Source organism: Salmo trutta, chromosome 17 (genome assembly GCF_901001165.1).
Source record: "Salmo trutta chromosome 17, fSalTru1.1, whole genome shotgun sequence".
In the NCBI taxonomy this organism is placed as follows: Eukaryota; Metazoa; Chordata; class Actinopteri; order Salmoniformes; family Salmonidae; genus Salmo; species Salmo trutta.
In genome coordinates, this window is record NC_042973.1 from 52742575 (window position 1) to 52759819 (window position 17245).

At 39.2% G+C, this 17245-nt stretch overlaps 1 protein-coding gene across 3 annotated transcripts in view; it reads left to right on the forward strand.

Annotated features, from left to right (window-relative positions):
* The window catches only part of LOC115152402 (coiled-coil domain-containing protein 136), a 66889-nt gene extending 62394 nt beyond the window's left edge, over positions 1 to 4495 (forward strand). Inside the window, exon 13 of one of the 3 annotated variants that reach the window (XR_003867476.1) lies at positions 1077 to 1103. Coding sequence is in view for 2 of the 3 variants with exons in the window: in XM_029697252.1 (XP_029553112.1) it covers positions 1077 to 1169 (93 nt within the window). In the remaining variant the exon portion in view is untranslated. Of the gene's footprint in view, positions 1 to 1076 lie in introns of all 3 variants that reach the window. The other 2 variants (XM_029697251.1, XM_029697252.1) reach the window with 2 other exon arrangements.
* The last annotated feature ends 12750 nt before the right edge of the window (positions 4496 to 17245 follow it).

Below are 17245 nucleotides of genomic sequence, written 5' to 3' on the forward strand. Positions count from 1 at the left end.
ATAAGATCCAAAAGAGTTCACAACCATTAGAAAAATAGAAATGACCTGCAAACCACTTGAGCAACAAGCATTACAGGCCATCATGAATCAGCATTCTGAAAATGTTTCTACCCAGTCACTGATGTAATAATATGAACCCAAAAGCATGGCGATTTACAGTTACAGTTAGAACCTAGTGTTTCCATCCAAGTAAAGTAAGGCAGATGCTGGTTCAAATCCATCTTGAAGGACCACTAAGACTCTCAGAGATTTTATTTTGGTTACTACTGCTCTTGTGTAGTTTTGGTTTGATCAGGTGTTCAGAGTTGACATAGGAGTTGAGATATATCGTTGATACTCTGTGTTTAAGAAATAACAGGAATATAACACGGTTAAGGGCTCTCCTTACGCACGACACAACGCGGAGTGCCTGGATACAACCCTTAGTCGTGGTATATTGGCCATATACCACAAACCCCTGAGGTACGTTATTGCTATTATAAACTGGTTACCAACGTAAATAGAGCAGTCAAAATAAACGTTTTGTCATACCCGTGGTATACAGTCTGATATACCACGGGTGTCAGCAAATCAGCATTCAGGGCTCAAACCACCCAGTTTATAAATGTGGATAATTACTAGTCTCGTGCCAGTCAGTTTGTGCTTTAGCTAAGTCTCTTCATTCATTGTCATGTAAGGCAGAGAGAAGTTGGCTACGGCACATACAGTATGGTACCAAACAAAGTAATTGCTAGCTAGAGGGTGGCAATTAGAAAGTCACATTTATCGTAAGATGCACATGCATAAAACATACCAAGTATTTTTGAGTGACAGACATGGGACGGTAGGTGGTTTCACACAGTGCTTTCATGTATGACATCACTGTTATATTTGAGATCATTTTTGTTGTAACTTCAGCAAATTATTTTATGCCGAATATGTACATATTTGTGATTTAAATATTTGGTGACAGTTTTCAGTGTACGTTTGGCGTAAATGTGTTTGTGTGTGCATGTTTATTTCTATTTATTGTATGCCTTACTAAGTGTGCATAGGTCTCTAAAAGCCACCCCTAACCTTTGTCTCTGCATCCTCAGGGGAGTGATATAGAATGGAACCCTATTCTGACAGTCACCGCAACAACAGCTGTGCTTCTGATCATGGTTAGCTTGTTGAGAGCCTTGACCTGATAAGCAGAATGACAACAACTGTATACGGACAAAGACAGTGATGTCTGCTTATCGACCGCTACCTTCCATTCTACCCTCCTATCACATCTATCTGGGACCCTACCAGGGCACCAACAACAGATCAGACACCATTCCTCTAATTCATAGCTTGGAAGCAGCAAAATATATTTAGATGGCAACTATTCAGAAAACCACAGGATTGTGAAAGGAATGTTCTGAAATTGGTAGATAAAGTGATGTGCTGCCACAGCTTTTCAGATGAAAACAGATGGATTCATTTTCTCTCCTGTTCTGGGGAACACATGTCAAGACTTAAGAGAGTGTCTTCATGAAGCTAAGAAGAGAGTGTGAATATATAGTTTCAATGGGAGAGTACCTGTTGAGCCTAAATCTGTCTACTCCTGTGGTATCCTATTCCTTTCCTGTCTCTCTGTTGATTTGCTTTTATCTCAACTCCAGGTCTTGACAATGGGACTGGATTAGTCCTCCTGAGTTCGAATGTCTAGTATTATTCTTATAGAACACTCACCTTGTATCTTTCTACATGTATTTATTATGCTAATATCAATGTTGAGTTCTCTATTGATTTGTCTTTGTGATTAGTTCTCTTCAACAATAGCAACCTCTGCATCTCGCACAATTGCTGAATAAAGCTCTTAACTCATGATATTGTAACTAAGTACTAACAAAAATGTTCTTAAAATATAATTATATCTATGTCTAATGAATTATTTAAAGCACCTGTCAAACTCATTCCACAGAGGACCAAGTGTCTGCAGGTTTTCGCCCTTGTACTAATTCGTAAGAAACTCTCCTTGGTTGTCTAGGCCTTAATTGAAAGGAAAACCCCCCCAAAAAACAAAGACAATCTGTACTCCGTGGAATGAGTTTGACACCTCTGATTTAAAGGAATATGTCAAATACATAAAATAATTATGTATTTTGAACAGCTTGTGTCTTGTGAATAGCTAAAACCATAGGGATTTCTCTAAATTAAAGTGAAATTAGTCATGAAGATCAAGTCTAGAGTGACAGATACTTTCCCCTAAAGGCAATAACTAATTTATAACACATTCACTATCAAATATGTTCTCATCAATATACACTGTTGTGAAAAAGTTTTTGCCCCTTTCTGATTCTCTACTTTAGCATATTTTTGATACTGAATGTTATCAACCAAAACCTAACATTAGATAAAGATAACCTGAGTGAACAAATAACGCAACAATTACATACTTATTTCATAAACAAAGTTATGCAACACCCAATATCCCTGGGTGAAAAAGTAGTTGCCCCCTTACGCTCAATAACTGGTTGTGCCACCTTTAGCTGCAATGACTCCACCCAAACGTTTCCTGTAGTTGTTAGGCCATTCCACAAATGTCGCTGAGTTAAAGCAGTTCTGCATGGAAGTGTGGGACAAGATTCTTTCACAGTGAACTGAGAGACTGATCAACAACTACAGGTAGTGTTTGGTTGTAGTCACTGCAGCTAAAGGTGGCACAACCAGTTATTGAGTGTAAGGGGTCAGTTATTTTTTCAAATACTTTTTCACGGCACTGTACATGTACATTTACTTCAAAATACAAAGATCATTCCACTCGTCCAATCTTTAGTGAGGATGAGGATGTTCAATCTTTGTGTCCAAGTTGTAAATACCTATTTGTTATGGTTTCCTCATTAAAGAGAGAAGAGTATGTGAGATCAGCTCAGCTCTTCTAAAGCACCTGTCAACCCTAGCCTGGTGTTTCAAGCCTATTTTTAACCACCACCTCACCCACATAGGAGTGTCCTAGCTATGTTTGTCCACAGTCACAGTCACTTTTTAAAAAAATTGAATTTAACTTAGCCCAGGACACTGTCAAACAGACTTGGGTTAAAAATCTCAAATCAGTTCAAATACCTCATCCGTGCTTGATTGAGCTTGTTTGTTGAATGCACCAATACAATAGTCCCAAAATTGCAAACCACACCCATCTGGCACTCCAGGCAGGCTAGAGAAAACACTCAAAGTATTTGAAAGGTTTCAAAAATAGTATTTGAACCCAGGTCTGTCGCCGGTAAAGCCTGCATGGCTACTGACAGCACTGTCATATTGTGACAGTGGAATCAGCCACCCCCCCAAAAAAATGTATATGCTAGATTAAACAAGTCCGCTCACATGCCAAGTAGGGTCACATTTGGAGGTGTCTCTGACACGTCTTTGATGTCTTCACCAGTTCCCCTTGAAATCTGAAATGTTTTGTGCAGTAACACAGTGTTAAATTACCTATTTGTAATGTATTGATAATGTTATCTACTTATTTGAACATACAGTAGCAGCTATTCAGACAAAGGACAGTGGGTATTTAACTTTGAACTTGAGAATAATTTAGAAAACACCTGTACGCACTAATCATAATTGAGTTTTCCCTATATCCTCTCTCTTTTATTACTCAAAATACTATTATTATTCAGTATTACTACTCTCGTTAAAATGTATATAAAAAGGAACCTACAGGTGTTTTTATGAGAAGGACAACAGACTTTAGTGTCTTGGCTTGGTGTTTGCACATGTAGCTGAGACTGAGATGTCATTAAAATGAATTGTTCAGTTTGTTCTAGTTCCAGGTACACAGCATGAGAATGTTGACAGTCAGCATACCATAGTTTAATGCTCTTGTGGTCATACCAGAGATAGTACATTTACTTTCTACCATATCTGGTCATAACATGACAATAAGCATGAGTGGTGGTGGCAGAAGGTTGGTAGACCAAGTGGCAGCTAAACCAGTTTGATTGCAGAAACCATTCTTGAAATTGGATTGTTATGTCAATTACGTTCATTTTCTTTGCTAATTCAAAATATGTCTAGATTGAACTGTCCTATTTGTCACATTCAAATCCAAGGCAGCATTTTAAATGTTTCAAATTCTCTGATAACACCTGGGAAATTTTGTGGCACAGTAAAAGTATAGCTACTTTCGAATTAAAAAACGCATGCTACATACAGTCTAAGAGAAACGTTATAGTTCATTTATGTTTAATATGATGTTCCTGTTCTACTTTGTATTTGATGTAAATAGTCAGAAGTGGTATAGAGTAATGGGAGAGATATATTTCTCCATTTGTAATAGCTTTGTAGAAAGTCGATCTATTTTGAAAGAGCAGTGTATATTTGATAGACAAATTAACCTATATGTAAATGTCTATTCATGGTGAATTTATATTGATAATTGTTTTCAATACCTATGTTTGGTTGAGTAGTCACTGGATGCATATTGAGGTTGTTTTTTGTCTTAGTTGCCAGTATGCTATCGCTAAAATAAACAACCCACCAAAAGCAATACTGATCCTGCATTTCCTTGAGTTGTATATTTGCCTATGTTACAGATACAAATGTATCTTAATTTTTGTTGTGGGACATCTAATAGTAGACAAGAGTTAGTTCTCATTCAAGGTCCTACATCTTGACAGGCAAGGTAGAACTTATAATGCAATCTAGAAAAAAGAAACGCACACCTATAAAGGCGAGGTGCTGGCTAGCGGAGTAGAACACTAGAAAATAAAGGAAAGCCGCACACTCTAAGAGCTCAGATGCAACAATTTAATAACCAACGTTTAATGCATCTTTATGGTAGAACTATATAATGCATCTTTATGCTGCTAAACTTACTAAACTTCAGTCCCTAATTCCTATATGACTGCAATAGGGCATATGAATGTTGCTTTATCCTGAACACGATTGTTTAAGCTTACTTTACCTATGCTTCATAGCAAATGCTATTGTATGTATATGAGTTATGAGCCTCTATTTTATAGTTCTCAGTTTGCTGCTTTGCATTTGTTTCCCTTTGACTTTGTTGTTTTGAATATACAGTAGGCGTGGTCATTTTCAGACCTGGAGGTATATTTTGTACAGTAAATGATTAGAAAAATAAATTATAATCCATATAATGTGTCAGTGCCAATAAAACGTATTAACACATACAGTGCATTCGGAAAGTATTCAGACCCCTTGACTTTTTCCACAATGTGTTATTCAATCTGGATAATAAAAAAAAAAAACACTAAAAAAACTCAATCTATACACAATACCCCATAATGACAAAGCAAAAACAGGTTTTATATAAATGTTTGCAAATGTATAAATAAAAAAACTGATATCACATTTACATACGTTTTCAGACCATTTACTCAGTACTTTGTTGAAGTAGCTTTGGCAGAGATTACAGCCTCGAGTCTTCTTGGGTATGACGCTACAAATTTGGCACACCTGTATTTGGGGAGTTTATCCCATTCTTTTCTGCAGATCCTCTCAATGTCAGGTTGGATGGGGAACGTCGCTGCACAGCTATTTTCAGGTGTCTCCAGAGATGTTCGATTGGGTTCAAGTCCGGGATCTGGATGGGCCACTCAAGGACATTCAGACGTGTCCCGAAGTCACTCCTGCGTTCTCTTGGCTGTGTGTTAGGGTCGTTGTCCTGTTGGACGGTGAACCTTCGCCCCAGTCTGAGGTCCTCGTGCACTCTGGAGCAGGTTTTAATCAAGGATCTCTCTGTACTTTGCTCCATTCATCTTTCCCTCAATCCTGACTAGTCTCCCAGGCCCTGCTGCTGAAAAACATCTCCACAGCATGAAGCTGCCACCAACATGCTTCACCGTAGGGATGGTACCAGGTTTCTTCCAGACGTGACACTTGACATTAAGGCCAAAGAGTTCAATCTTGGTTTCATCAGACCAGAGAATCTTGTTTCTCATGGTCTGAGAGTATTTTAGGTGCCTTTTGGCAAACCACAAGCGGGCTGTCATGTGCCTTTTACTGAGGACTGGCTTCCGTCTGGCCATTCTACCATAAAGTACTAATTGGTGGAGTGCTGCAGAGATGGTTGTCCTTCTGGAAGGTTCTCCCACCTCCACAGAGGAATTCTAAAGGTCTGTCAGAGTGACCATCAGGTTCTTGGTCACCTCCCTGACCAAGGCCCTTCTCCCCCGATTGCTCAGTTTCGCCCCGATCTAGGAAAAGTCTTGGTGGTTTCAAACTTCTTCAATTTAAGAATGATGGAGGCCACTGTGTTCTCGGGGACCGTCAATGCTGCAGAAATGTTTTGGTACCCTTCCCCAGATCTGTGCCTTAACACAATCCTGTCTCTGAGCTATACGGACAATTGCTTTGACCTCATGGCTTGGTTTTTGCTCTGACATCCACTGTCAACTGACCTTATATAGACAGGTGTGTGCCTTTCCAAATCATGTTCAATCAATTTAATTTACCACAGGTGGACTCCATTCAAGTTCTAGAAACATCTCAATGATGATCAATCGAAACAGGATGCACCTGAGTCTCATAGCAAAGGGTCTGAATACTTATGTAAATAAGGTATCAGTTTTTTATTTGTAATAAATGTGCAAACATTTCTAAAAACCTGTTTTCACTTTGTCATTATGGGGTATTGTGTGTAGATCGATTAGGAAAATGTTTTATTTAATCAATTTTAGAATAAGGCTGTAACATAACAAAATGTGGGAAAAGTCAAAGGGTCTGAATAGTTTCCAAATGCACTGTATGTATGAATAATATATGTGCCTTCAGAAAGTATTCACACACATGAAATTTTTCACATTTTGTTGTGTGAATTTTTTTGGGACAATCTACACAATATACACTAATATACACTTGCTCTTTTTATGACAGACTGACCAGGTGAATCCAGGTGAAAGCTGTGATCCATTATTGATGTCACTTGAATCCACTTCAATCAGTGTAAATAAGGGGAGGAGATGTTTAAGCCTTGAGACAACTGAGACATGGATTGTGTATGTTTGCTATTCATAGGGGAATGGGGAAGACAAAAGATTTAAGTGCCTTTAAATGGGGTATGATAGTAGGTACCAGGCGCACTGGTTTGTGTCAAGAACTGCAACGCTGCTGGGGTTTTCAAGCTCAACAGTTTCCAGTGTGTATCAAGAATGGTCCACCACCCAAAGGACATCCAGCCAACTTGACACAACTGTGGGGAGCATTGGAGTCAACATGGGCCAGCATCCCTGTGGAACATTTTTGACACCTTGTAAAGTCCATGCTCAGACGAATTGAGGCTGTTCTGAGGGCAAGATATTCAGTTTATCTTGATTAGATAAGTATTCACCCCCTGAGTCAATATACTGTATTTTAGAAACACCTTATGTGGCGATTACAGCTGTGAGTCTTTTTGGTTAAGTCTCTAAGAGCTTTTGCACACATGAATTGTGCAATATTTGCCCAGTATTCTTTTTTAAATTCTTAAAGCCCTGTCAAGTTGGTTGTTGAAAATGGCTGTCCAGCAATGATCAAGGATTGCCATAGATTTTCAAGCAGATTTAAAGCTGTATTATGTACATTTTGGGCGACCCGACCAAATTCACATAGATATATGAGTTATACAGTGATTCCTCCTTTAAAAGTTGCAAGCTTACGCCATGGGCCATAGAGGTAGTTTGTGGTTCAGTACGGTACCCTGCGTCACCACTTCATTGCTCCAGACCAGCACAAGGGGGAGTTAGAGCACTAATTATGCTTTTGGGTCCTACTGTGTCTCTAACTGACAATGAATGGGTGACATAAACCTAAATAGAAACTGATAATTGTGCACGACTTCAAAATTTAGGCAAACTATTATTAATATAATATTAGCAACCAGGAAATGCAAGAGCGATTTCTGCATATTGCATCTTTAGGTCAAAATTGTAAATAGGCAACTCAGGAACATTCAATGTCGTCTTGGTAAGCAGCTCTAGTGTAGATTTGGCCTTCTGTTTTAGGGTTATTGCCCTGCTGAAATGTGAATTAATCTCTCAGTGTCTGTTGGAAAGGAGACTAAATTAGGTTTTCCTCTAGGATTTTGCCTGTGCTTACGTAACCCTCGGGTTCGTACTCCTTACCAAGGCAACCCATCAGCAGGCACGGACATGATTGCACTGGAGCTCATTCAATCTTTATATTTCTGGGACAGACAATAATACACAGCGCAGTATTAGTTGACTTATGACTTCTCTCACACTCAAACACAAAAGGTAAAAAAATGATATACAAAATGTCGAACCTTCTAGGTTTGAACGGTGTGCACATATTGAAAACATTTTAGCTAACAGTGATATGGCTAACAGGACGAGAGCTGGCATAGGCACAGGCACGCTGGATAGGGAATAAAAAACGATATTCAGCCATGTTCATGAAAAACTGCTGACAAATATGTTTCAAATCATAATCCAGACACGCTGTCTCCCGTCATGCTGAACTAGCAACATGCTGGATAGGGCCTAAAAAATGATTTTCTGCCATATTTTTGAGCAGTTTTTCATGAACATGTTTCAAATTTATAACCCAGAAACGATGTCTACCGTCATGCTGAAGTGCCTAAAAAATATTTTCATCCAAGTGCATAAAAAATTGCTGAAAAATATGTTACAATTTCGCAATCCAGCAATAGTGTCTCCTGTCAAGCTGAACTAGCGACATGCTGGATAAGGCCTAAACAATTATTTTCGGCCATGTTCATGAAAAACTTCTCATAAATATGTTTCAAATTCGTAACCCAAAAACGACGTCTCTTGTCACGCTGAAGGGCCTAAACATTTTTTTGGGACCATGTGCATGAAAAACTCCTCAAACTTTCTTTCCAATTCGTAAACCAGAAATGATGTGTCCCGTCATGCTGGATAGAGTCAAAAAATGTATTTTCAACCATGTGCATGAAATATTTTTCATCAGTTTGTTTCAAATTCGTAATCCAGAAACAGTGTATCAGCATGACTGGAGACATTGTTTATGGGTTACGAATTTGATACATATTTTTGATCAGTTTTTCATGCACATGGCAGAAAATCATTTTTTAGGCCTTATCCAGTGTGCCGCTAGTTCAGCATGACGGGAGACACCGTGTCTGGATTGCTATTTGAAACGTATTTGTCAGCAGTTTTTCATGAACATGGCCGAATATCATTTTTTATTCCCTATCCAGCATGACGGGACATATCTTTTCTGAGTTACGAATTTGAAAGGAAGTTTGAGCAGTATTTCATGCACATGGTTGAAAATCAGTTTTTAGGCCCTCTCTAGCATGCCGCTAGTTCACCATAATACACCGTTTCTGGATTACGAATTTGAAACATATTTGAGCAGTTTTTTGTGAACATGGTCAAAAAATGTTTTTTAGGCCTTTCAGCATGACAGGAGACATCGTTTCTGTGTTACGAATTTGAAACATCTTTTTTTATCAGTTTTTCATGCACATGGCCAATTTTTTATTCCCTACCCAGCATGGCGCAATTTCAGCTTGACGAGAGACACCGTTTTGGGGTTACGAAATTGAAACTTATTTTTTAGCAGTTTTCATGAATGTGGCCGGAAATAATTTTTTGACTCTATCCAGCATGACGGGACACATCTTTTCTGGGTTACGAATTTGAAAGAACGTTTGAGCAGTTTTTCATGCACATGGTCGAAAATCTTTTATTAGACCCTATCCAGCATCTTTTTTTAGGCCCTATCCACAATGCCGCTAGTTCAGCATGACGGGAGACACCATTTCTGGGTAACATATTTTTGAGCAGTTTTTCATGCTCATGGCCGAAAATCTTTTTTTAGACCTTATCCAGCATGACGGGAGATATCGTTTCTGGGTTACGAATTTGAAACAGATTTTTAAAGCATTTTTTTCATGCTCATGCCGGAAAATCATTTTTCAGGCCTTATCCAGCATGCATCTAGTTCAGCATGACTGGAGATACCATTTCGCAGTTACGAAATTGAAACATATTTTTCAGCAGTTTTTCATGTACATGGCCGTAAAAAATGTTTTAGGCCTTATCCAGCATGTTGCTAGTTCAGCATGACGAGAGAAACCGTTTCTGGGTTATGGATTTGAAAAATATTTTTGAGCAAATTTTCATGCTCATGGCGGAAAATCATTTTTTAGGCCTTATCCAGCATGTTGGTACTTCAGCATGCCTGGAGACATAGTATATGGGTTGTGAATTTGAAACATACTTTTCAACAGTTTATCATGCACTTGGATGAAAATCTTTTTTAGTCCCTATCCAGCATGCCGCTAGTTCAGCTTGATGGGAGACACCGTTTCTGGGTTACGAATTTGAAATAAATCAGAGCAATTTTTCATGCACATGGCCGAAAATTACTTTGTAGACCCTATCCAGCATGCTGCTAGTTCAGCTTGACGGGAGGCACCATTTCCAGGTTAAGAATTTGAAACATTTTTGAGCAGTTTTTCATGCACATGGCCGAATTTTTTTTATTTTTATGCACAATACTTGCTAGTTCAGCATGGTGGGAGAAACCGTTCCTGGGTTACGAAATTGAAACATATTAGTCAGCAGTTTTTCATGTACACGGCCGAAAATCTTTTTTTAAGCCTTTTCCAGCAAGTCGCTAGTTCAGCATGACGGGAGAAACCGTTTCTGGGTTATGAATTTGTAACATATTTTCAAGCTAATTTTCATGCTCATGGTGGAAAATAATTTTTTAGGCCTTATCCAGCATGTCGCTACTTCAGCACCTCTTTTGGAGACTTGTTTTTGTTCTGAATTTGGGATCACTGACCTGCCCAAAGTAAACTGCCTGTTACTCAGGCCCAGAAGCTAGGATTTGCATATACTTGGTAGCATTGGATAGAAAACTCTGAAGTTTCCAAAACTGTCACAATAATAATCAAAAGTTTTTGGAGGTCACAGCCAGTTTCAAATGGTCTGCTATGGGATCTACTCATAGATAGGACCCAGATTGCAGTTCCTATGGCTTCCACTAGATGTCAACAGTCTTTAGAAAGGGTTTCAGGCGTGTTTTCTGAAAAATGAAGAAGTACTATGACGATTTCCATCGGGTCTGTTTTTACAAAAGTGCTCTTGTTGGAGCGTGAATGAAGTGCGCGCACTTCGTTATTTATCTTCCCTATTCAACACAGTTTTCTCCGTCTTAAATATTATAGTTTATTTAGATAATAGAGTACCTGAGGATTAATTTGAAACATCGTTTGACTTGTTTGGACAAAATTTACTGGTACATTTTTGGATTCGTTTGTATGCATGTTGAAAGTATAGATTACTGAGATCATTGGCGCCTACAAAACTGAAATTTTTTGGACTTTATTGAACAAAACGACCATTCATTGTGTGGCTGGGACCCTTGGGATTGCAAAAAGAGGAAGATCTTCAAAAGGTAAGTGATTTATTTAATCATTATTTGTGATTTTGTAACACCTGTGCTGGTTGAAATAGTATTTTGGGCAGGGGTGCTGTCCTCAAATGGTATGCTTTCACCGTAAAGCCTTTTTGAAATCTGACAACGCGGTTGGATTAACAAGAAGTTAAGCTTTTAAATGATGTAGGACACTTGTATTTTCATGAATGTTTAATATTATGATTTTGTATGTTGAATTTGGCTCGCTCCGATTTCACCGGATGTTGTCAACTATTGTCCCGCTAGCGGGACGCCTATCCCAGAGAGGCTTTAGGGTCCTTTTTTCTCAATTTCCGCCTGACTGATGTGCCCAAAGGAAACTGCCTGTTGCTCAGGCTCTGAAGCCAGGATATGCATATAATTGGTACCATTGGAAAAAAAACACTGAAGTTTGTAGAAATGTTAAAATAATGTAGGAGACTATAACACAATAGATATGGTAGGAGAAAATCCAAAGCAAAACCAACCGGAATTTGGCGCAAACTTAAAAGACTTTTTGGGATATAAAGAAGGATATTATCTAACAAAACGACACTACATGTTATAGCTGGGACCCTTTGGATGACAAATCAGAGGAAGATTTTCAAAAAGTAAGTGAATATTTAATGGAATTTATGAAACCTGTGCAGGTGGAAAAATATTTTGATGTGGGGCGTCGTCCTCAAACAATCGCATGGCATGCTTTCGCTGTAAAGCCTACTGTAAATCGGACAGTTGTGGAGGATGAATCAGAATGTATCCCTTTGGACTCTGGTGTTGGCAGTTGCACTTCTTCCCTCAGCTGGGGCTCAGTCACTTGGGGCCCAGAGACGGGAGAGGTTAGGCTTGTCTTTCACATATCCCTGGTGCTATGCAGAATATCAGAAAGGGAAGAGGACAGGATGGAACAGTGTCTTCATATGTGAATGTATCTGTTAACCTCTCTGGGGTATGTGGGACGAACTCGTCCCACCTACGTAACAGCTACTGAAATTCCAGTGGCGCGATTTTTGAATCGTTAGAAATACTATTACTTCAATTTCTCAAACATATGACTATTTTACAGCTATTTAAAGACAAGAATCTCGTTAATCTAACCCCACTGTCCGATTTCAAAAAGGCTTTACAACGAAAGCAAAACATTAGATTATGTCAGCAGAGTGCCCAGCCAGAAAAAATCAGACACCCATTTTTCAAGCTAGCATATCATGTCACATAAACCCAAACCACAGCTAAATGCAGCACTAACCTTTGATGATCTTCATCAGATGACACACCTAGGACATTGTGTTATACAATACATGCATGTCTGTTCAATCAAGTTCATATTTATATCAAAAACCAGCTTTTTACATTAGCATGTGACGTTCAGAAAAAGCATAACCCCCGCAAACTTCCGGGGAATTTACTAACAGTTTGCTAAATTACTCACGATAAACGTTCACAAAAAGCATAACAATTATTTTAAGAATTATAGATACATTACTCCTCTATGCACTCGATATGTCCGATTTTAAAATAGCTTTTCGGATGAAGCACATTTTGCAATAATCTAAGTACATAGCCCGGCATTACAGGGCTAGCTATTTAGATACCCACCCAGGTCAGCCTCCACCAAAATCACATTTCCTATAAGAAAAATGTTCTTACCTTGCTTGTTCTTCATCAGAATACACTGCCAGGACTTCTACTTCAATAACAAATGTTGGTTTGGTCCCAAATAATCCATCGTTATATCCAAACAGCGACGTTTTGTTCGTGAGTTCTAGACACTATCAGAATGCTTCTTCACGGTCCCGCGCATGGCGCATTGGCGTGTCAAAAATGTCTAAATATTCCATTACCGTACTTCGAAGCATGTCAACCGCTGTTTAAAACCAATTTTTATGCCATTTAACTCATAGATAAGTGATAATATTCCGACCGGGAGTATGCATTGAGCCTAAACAGCCGAATAAAATTTCTCCTCAGGAGCGACTCGTGCACACGCCTCATTCAAAGGTCCTCGGAGCAGCCACTTACAAAAGGTGATAATGTGTTTCAGCCTGAGGCTCCCTCGTAAACCTTCAGTTATTTCCCGGGCTCTGAGAGCCTATTGGAGCCCTGGGAATTGTCACGTTACAGCTAAGATCCTTACTTTTCAATAAAAAGATGCAAGACGCACGACTCCTTGTCAGACAGGGTACTTCCTGCTTGAAACCTTGTCAGGTTTTTGCCTGCCATAGGAGTTCTGTTATACTCACAGACACCATTCAAACAGTTTTAGAAAATTCAGAGTGTTTTCTATCCAAACCTGAACAATAATATGCATATTCTAGCTTCTGAGTTGGTGTAGGAGGCAGTTAAAAATGGGAACATATTTTTTCCAAAATTCTCAATACTGCCCCCTAGCCCAGACAGGTTAAACCATGTGAAGGGATGCGTGATTAATGGGGAACCAATTACTTGTCTCCACAATGTCTGTGCGCAAGTCACTCCCTCCTTTGGCATTGGGGGAAGGTGTATGGCAGTGTCTGGAACCATTGTATGTCCCCTCTGATGTTGCACTTATCTTGGGATGGTGTATGACCTAGAGGCTCACTCCCCTCAGTGAGCTTGTCCAGGAGTGGAGTCAAGAGGGGGTTTACTTGAGATGGGAGTATCTAGAGTTGTCAATTGATTTATGCCATTGGATGAGATGGTGTTTTTGTGTTATGAAGTACCAGGAACGTGATTAGAACCTCATTTTAAGGACCAAACTATATAAGACGATATAAGACACTTGTATGTACCTAAATGTTTAATATCCATAGTTATGATTATTTATTTGAATTGTGCGCCCTCCATTTTCACCGGAAGTTGTCCCGCTTGGTGGACGCCTAGCCCTAAGAAGTTTTTAAAGTAGGTGACCCCCTTAATCCGAATAACTCCTGAACAGTTTATTAGGTACACCCATCTAGTACCGGGTTGGACCCCCCTTTGCCTCCAGAGTAGTCTGAATTCTTCAGGGCCATAGATTCTACAAGGTGTCAGAAACATTCCACAGGGATGTTGGTCCATGCTGACATGGCACCACTCAGTTGCTGCAGATTGGACGGCAGTAAATTCATGCTGCGAACAGCCCATTCAATCTCATCGCAAAGATGCTCTTTTAGGTTTGGTCAACAACAATGTTGTGTATGCTGTGGCGTTCAATCAAATCAATACATGCGCTGAATACAACAAGTGTAGACCGTACTGTGAAATGCTTACTTACAAGCCCTTAACTGACCTTTTTAACATTTCTCTCCCCTTTCTGGGGAGGTTCCCATTGCTTGGAAGGCAGCCACAGTTCGTCCTTTATTTAAAGGGGGAGATCAAGCTGATCCTAACTGTTATAGGCCTATTTCTAATTTGCCCTGTTTATCAAAATTGTTGGAAAAACGTGTCAATAATCAACTGACTGGCTTTCTTGATGTTTATAGTATTCTCTGGTATGCAATCTGGTTTCCACAATTTTTATTGACTTGGCCCAAGCTTTTGATATGGTAGACCATTTCATTCTTGTGGGCCGGCTAAGGAGTATTGGTGTCTCTGAGGGGTCATTGGCCTGGTCTACTTACTACCTCTCTCAAAGAGTACAGAGTATAAAGTCAGAAAAAATCTGCTGTCTCAGCCACTGCCTGTCACCAAGGGAGTACCCCAAGGCTCAATCATAGGCCCCACGCTCTTCTCAATTTACATCAGCTCAGGTAGAAGGAAGCTCTCTCATCCATTTATATGCAGATGATACAGTCTTAAACTTAGCTGGCCCCTCCCCGGATTTTGTGTTAACCTGTTAGGGCTAGGGGGCAGTATTTACACGGCCGGATAAAAAACGTACCCGATTTAATCTGGTTACTACTCCTGCCCAGTAACTAGAATATGCATATAATTATTGGCTTTGGATAGAAAACACCCTAAAGTTTCTAAAACTGTTTGAATGGTGTCTGTGAGTATAACAGAACTCATATGGCAGGCAAAAACCTGAGAAGATTCCATACAGGAAGTGACCTGTCTGACAAGTTCTTGTTCATCTTGGCTCTTTTTATTGAAGACTGAGGATCTTTGCTGTAACGTGACACTTCCTACGGCTCCCATAGGCTCTCAGAACCCGGGAAAAAGCTGAATGATATCGAGGCAGCCCCAGGCTGAAACACATTAGCGCGTTTGGATAGTGGCTGATCAGAGGGCCATCAGACTAAGGCTCGTGCACGAGGGGATCCCATGCTTTTACTTTCTCTCTCATTGAATGTAAACAGGCTTTGCCGGTCGGAATATTATCGCTTTTTTACGAGAAAAATGGCATAAAAATTGATTTTAAACAGCGGTTGACATGCTTCGAAGTACGGTAATGGAATATTTAGAATTTTTTTGTCACAAAATGCACCGTGCTCGTAACCCTTATTTACCCTTTCGGATAGTGTCTTGAACGCACGAACAAAACGCCGCTATTTAGATATAACAAACCAACATTTGTTATTGAAGTAGAAGTCCTGGGAGTGCATTCTGACGAAGACAGCAAAGGTAATAACATTTTTCTTATAGTAAATCTGACTTTGGTGAATGCTAAACTTGCTGGGTGTCTAAATAGCTAGCCCTGTGATGCCGGGCTATCTACTTAGAATATTGCAAAATGTGCTTTCACCGACATATCGAGTGCATAGAGGAGTTCTGTATCTATAATTCTTAAAATAATTATGTTTTTTGTGAACGTTTATCGTGAGTAATTTAGTAAATTCACCGGAAGTGTTCGGTGGGAATGCTAGTCACATGCTAGTCACCTGCTAATGTAAAAAGCTGGTTTTTGATATAAATATGAACTTGATTGAACAGACATGCATGTATTGTATAACATAATGTCCTATGATTGTCATCTGATGAAGATCAAAGGTTAGTGCTGCATTTAGCTGTGGTTTGGGTTTATGTGACATGATATGCTAGCTTGAAAAATGGGTGTCTGATTATTTCTGGCTGGGTACTCTGCTGACATAATCTAATGTTTTGCTTTCGTTGTAAAGCCTTTTTGAAATCGGACAGTGTGGTTAGATTAACGAGAGTCTTGTCTTTAAAATGCTGTAAAATAGTCATATGTTTGAGAAATTGAAGTAATAGCATTTCTAAGGTATTTGAATAATGCGCCACTGGATGTCACAAAAACCAAAACCACAGCTAAATGCAGCACTAACCTTTGATGATCTTCATCAGATGACACTCCTAGGACATTATGTTATACAATACGTGCATGTTTTGTTCAATCAAGTTCATATTTATATCAAAAACCAGCTTTTTACATTAGCATGTGATGTTCAGAACTAGCATACCCACCGAAAACTTCCGGTGAATTTACTAAATTACTCACGATTAACGTTGACAAAATACATAACAATTATAAATACAGAACTCTTTTATGCAATCGCGGTGTCAGATTTTAAAATAGCTTTTCGGCGAAAGCACATTTTGCAATATTCTGAGTACATAGCCCGGCCATCACGGCTAGCTAATTTGACACCCACCAAGTTTGGCCCTCACCAAACTCAGATTTACTATAAGAAAAATTGGATTACCTTTGCTGTTCTTCGTCAGAATGCACTCCCAGGACTTCTACTTCAACAACAAATGTTGTTTTGGTTCCAAATAATCCATAGTTATATTCAAATACCTCCGTTTTATTCGTGCGTTCAGGTCAGTATCCGAAGGGTGACGCGCAAGCACATTTCGTGACAATTTTTTTTCAAAATATTCCATTACCGTACTTCGAAGCATGTCAAACGCTGTTTAAAATAAATTTTTATGCTATTTTTCTCGTAAAATAGCGATAATATTCCAACCGGGTGACGTTGTATTCATTCAAAGGCTGAAAGAAAAAAATTGAGAATTCTCATGA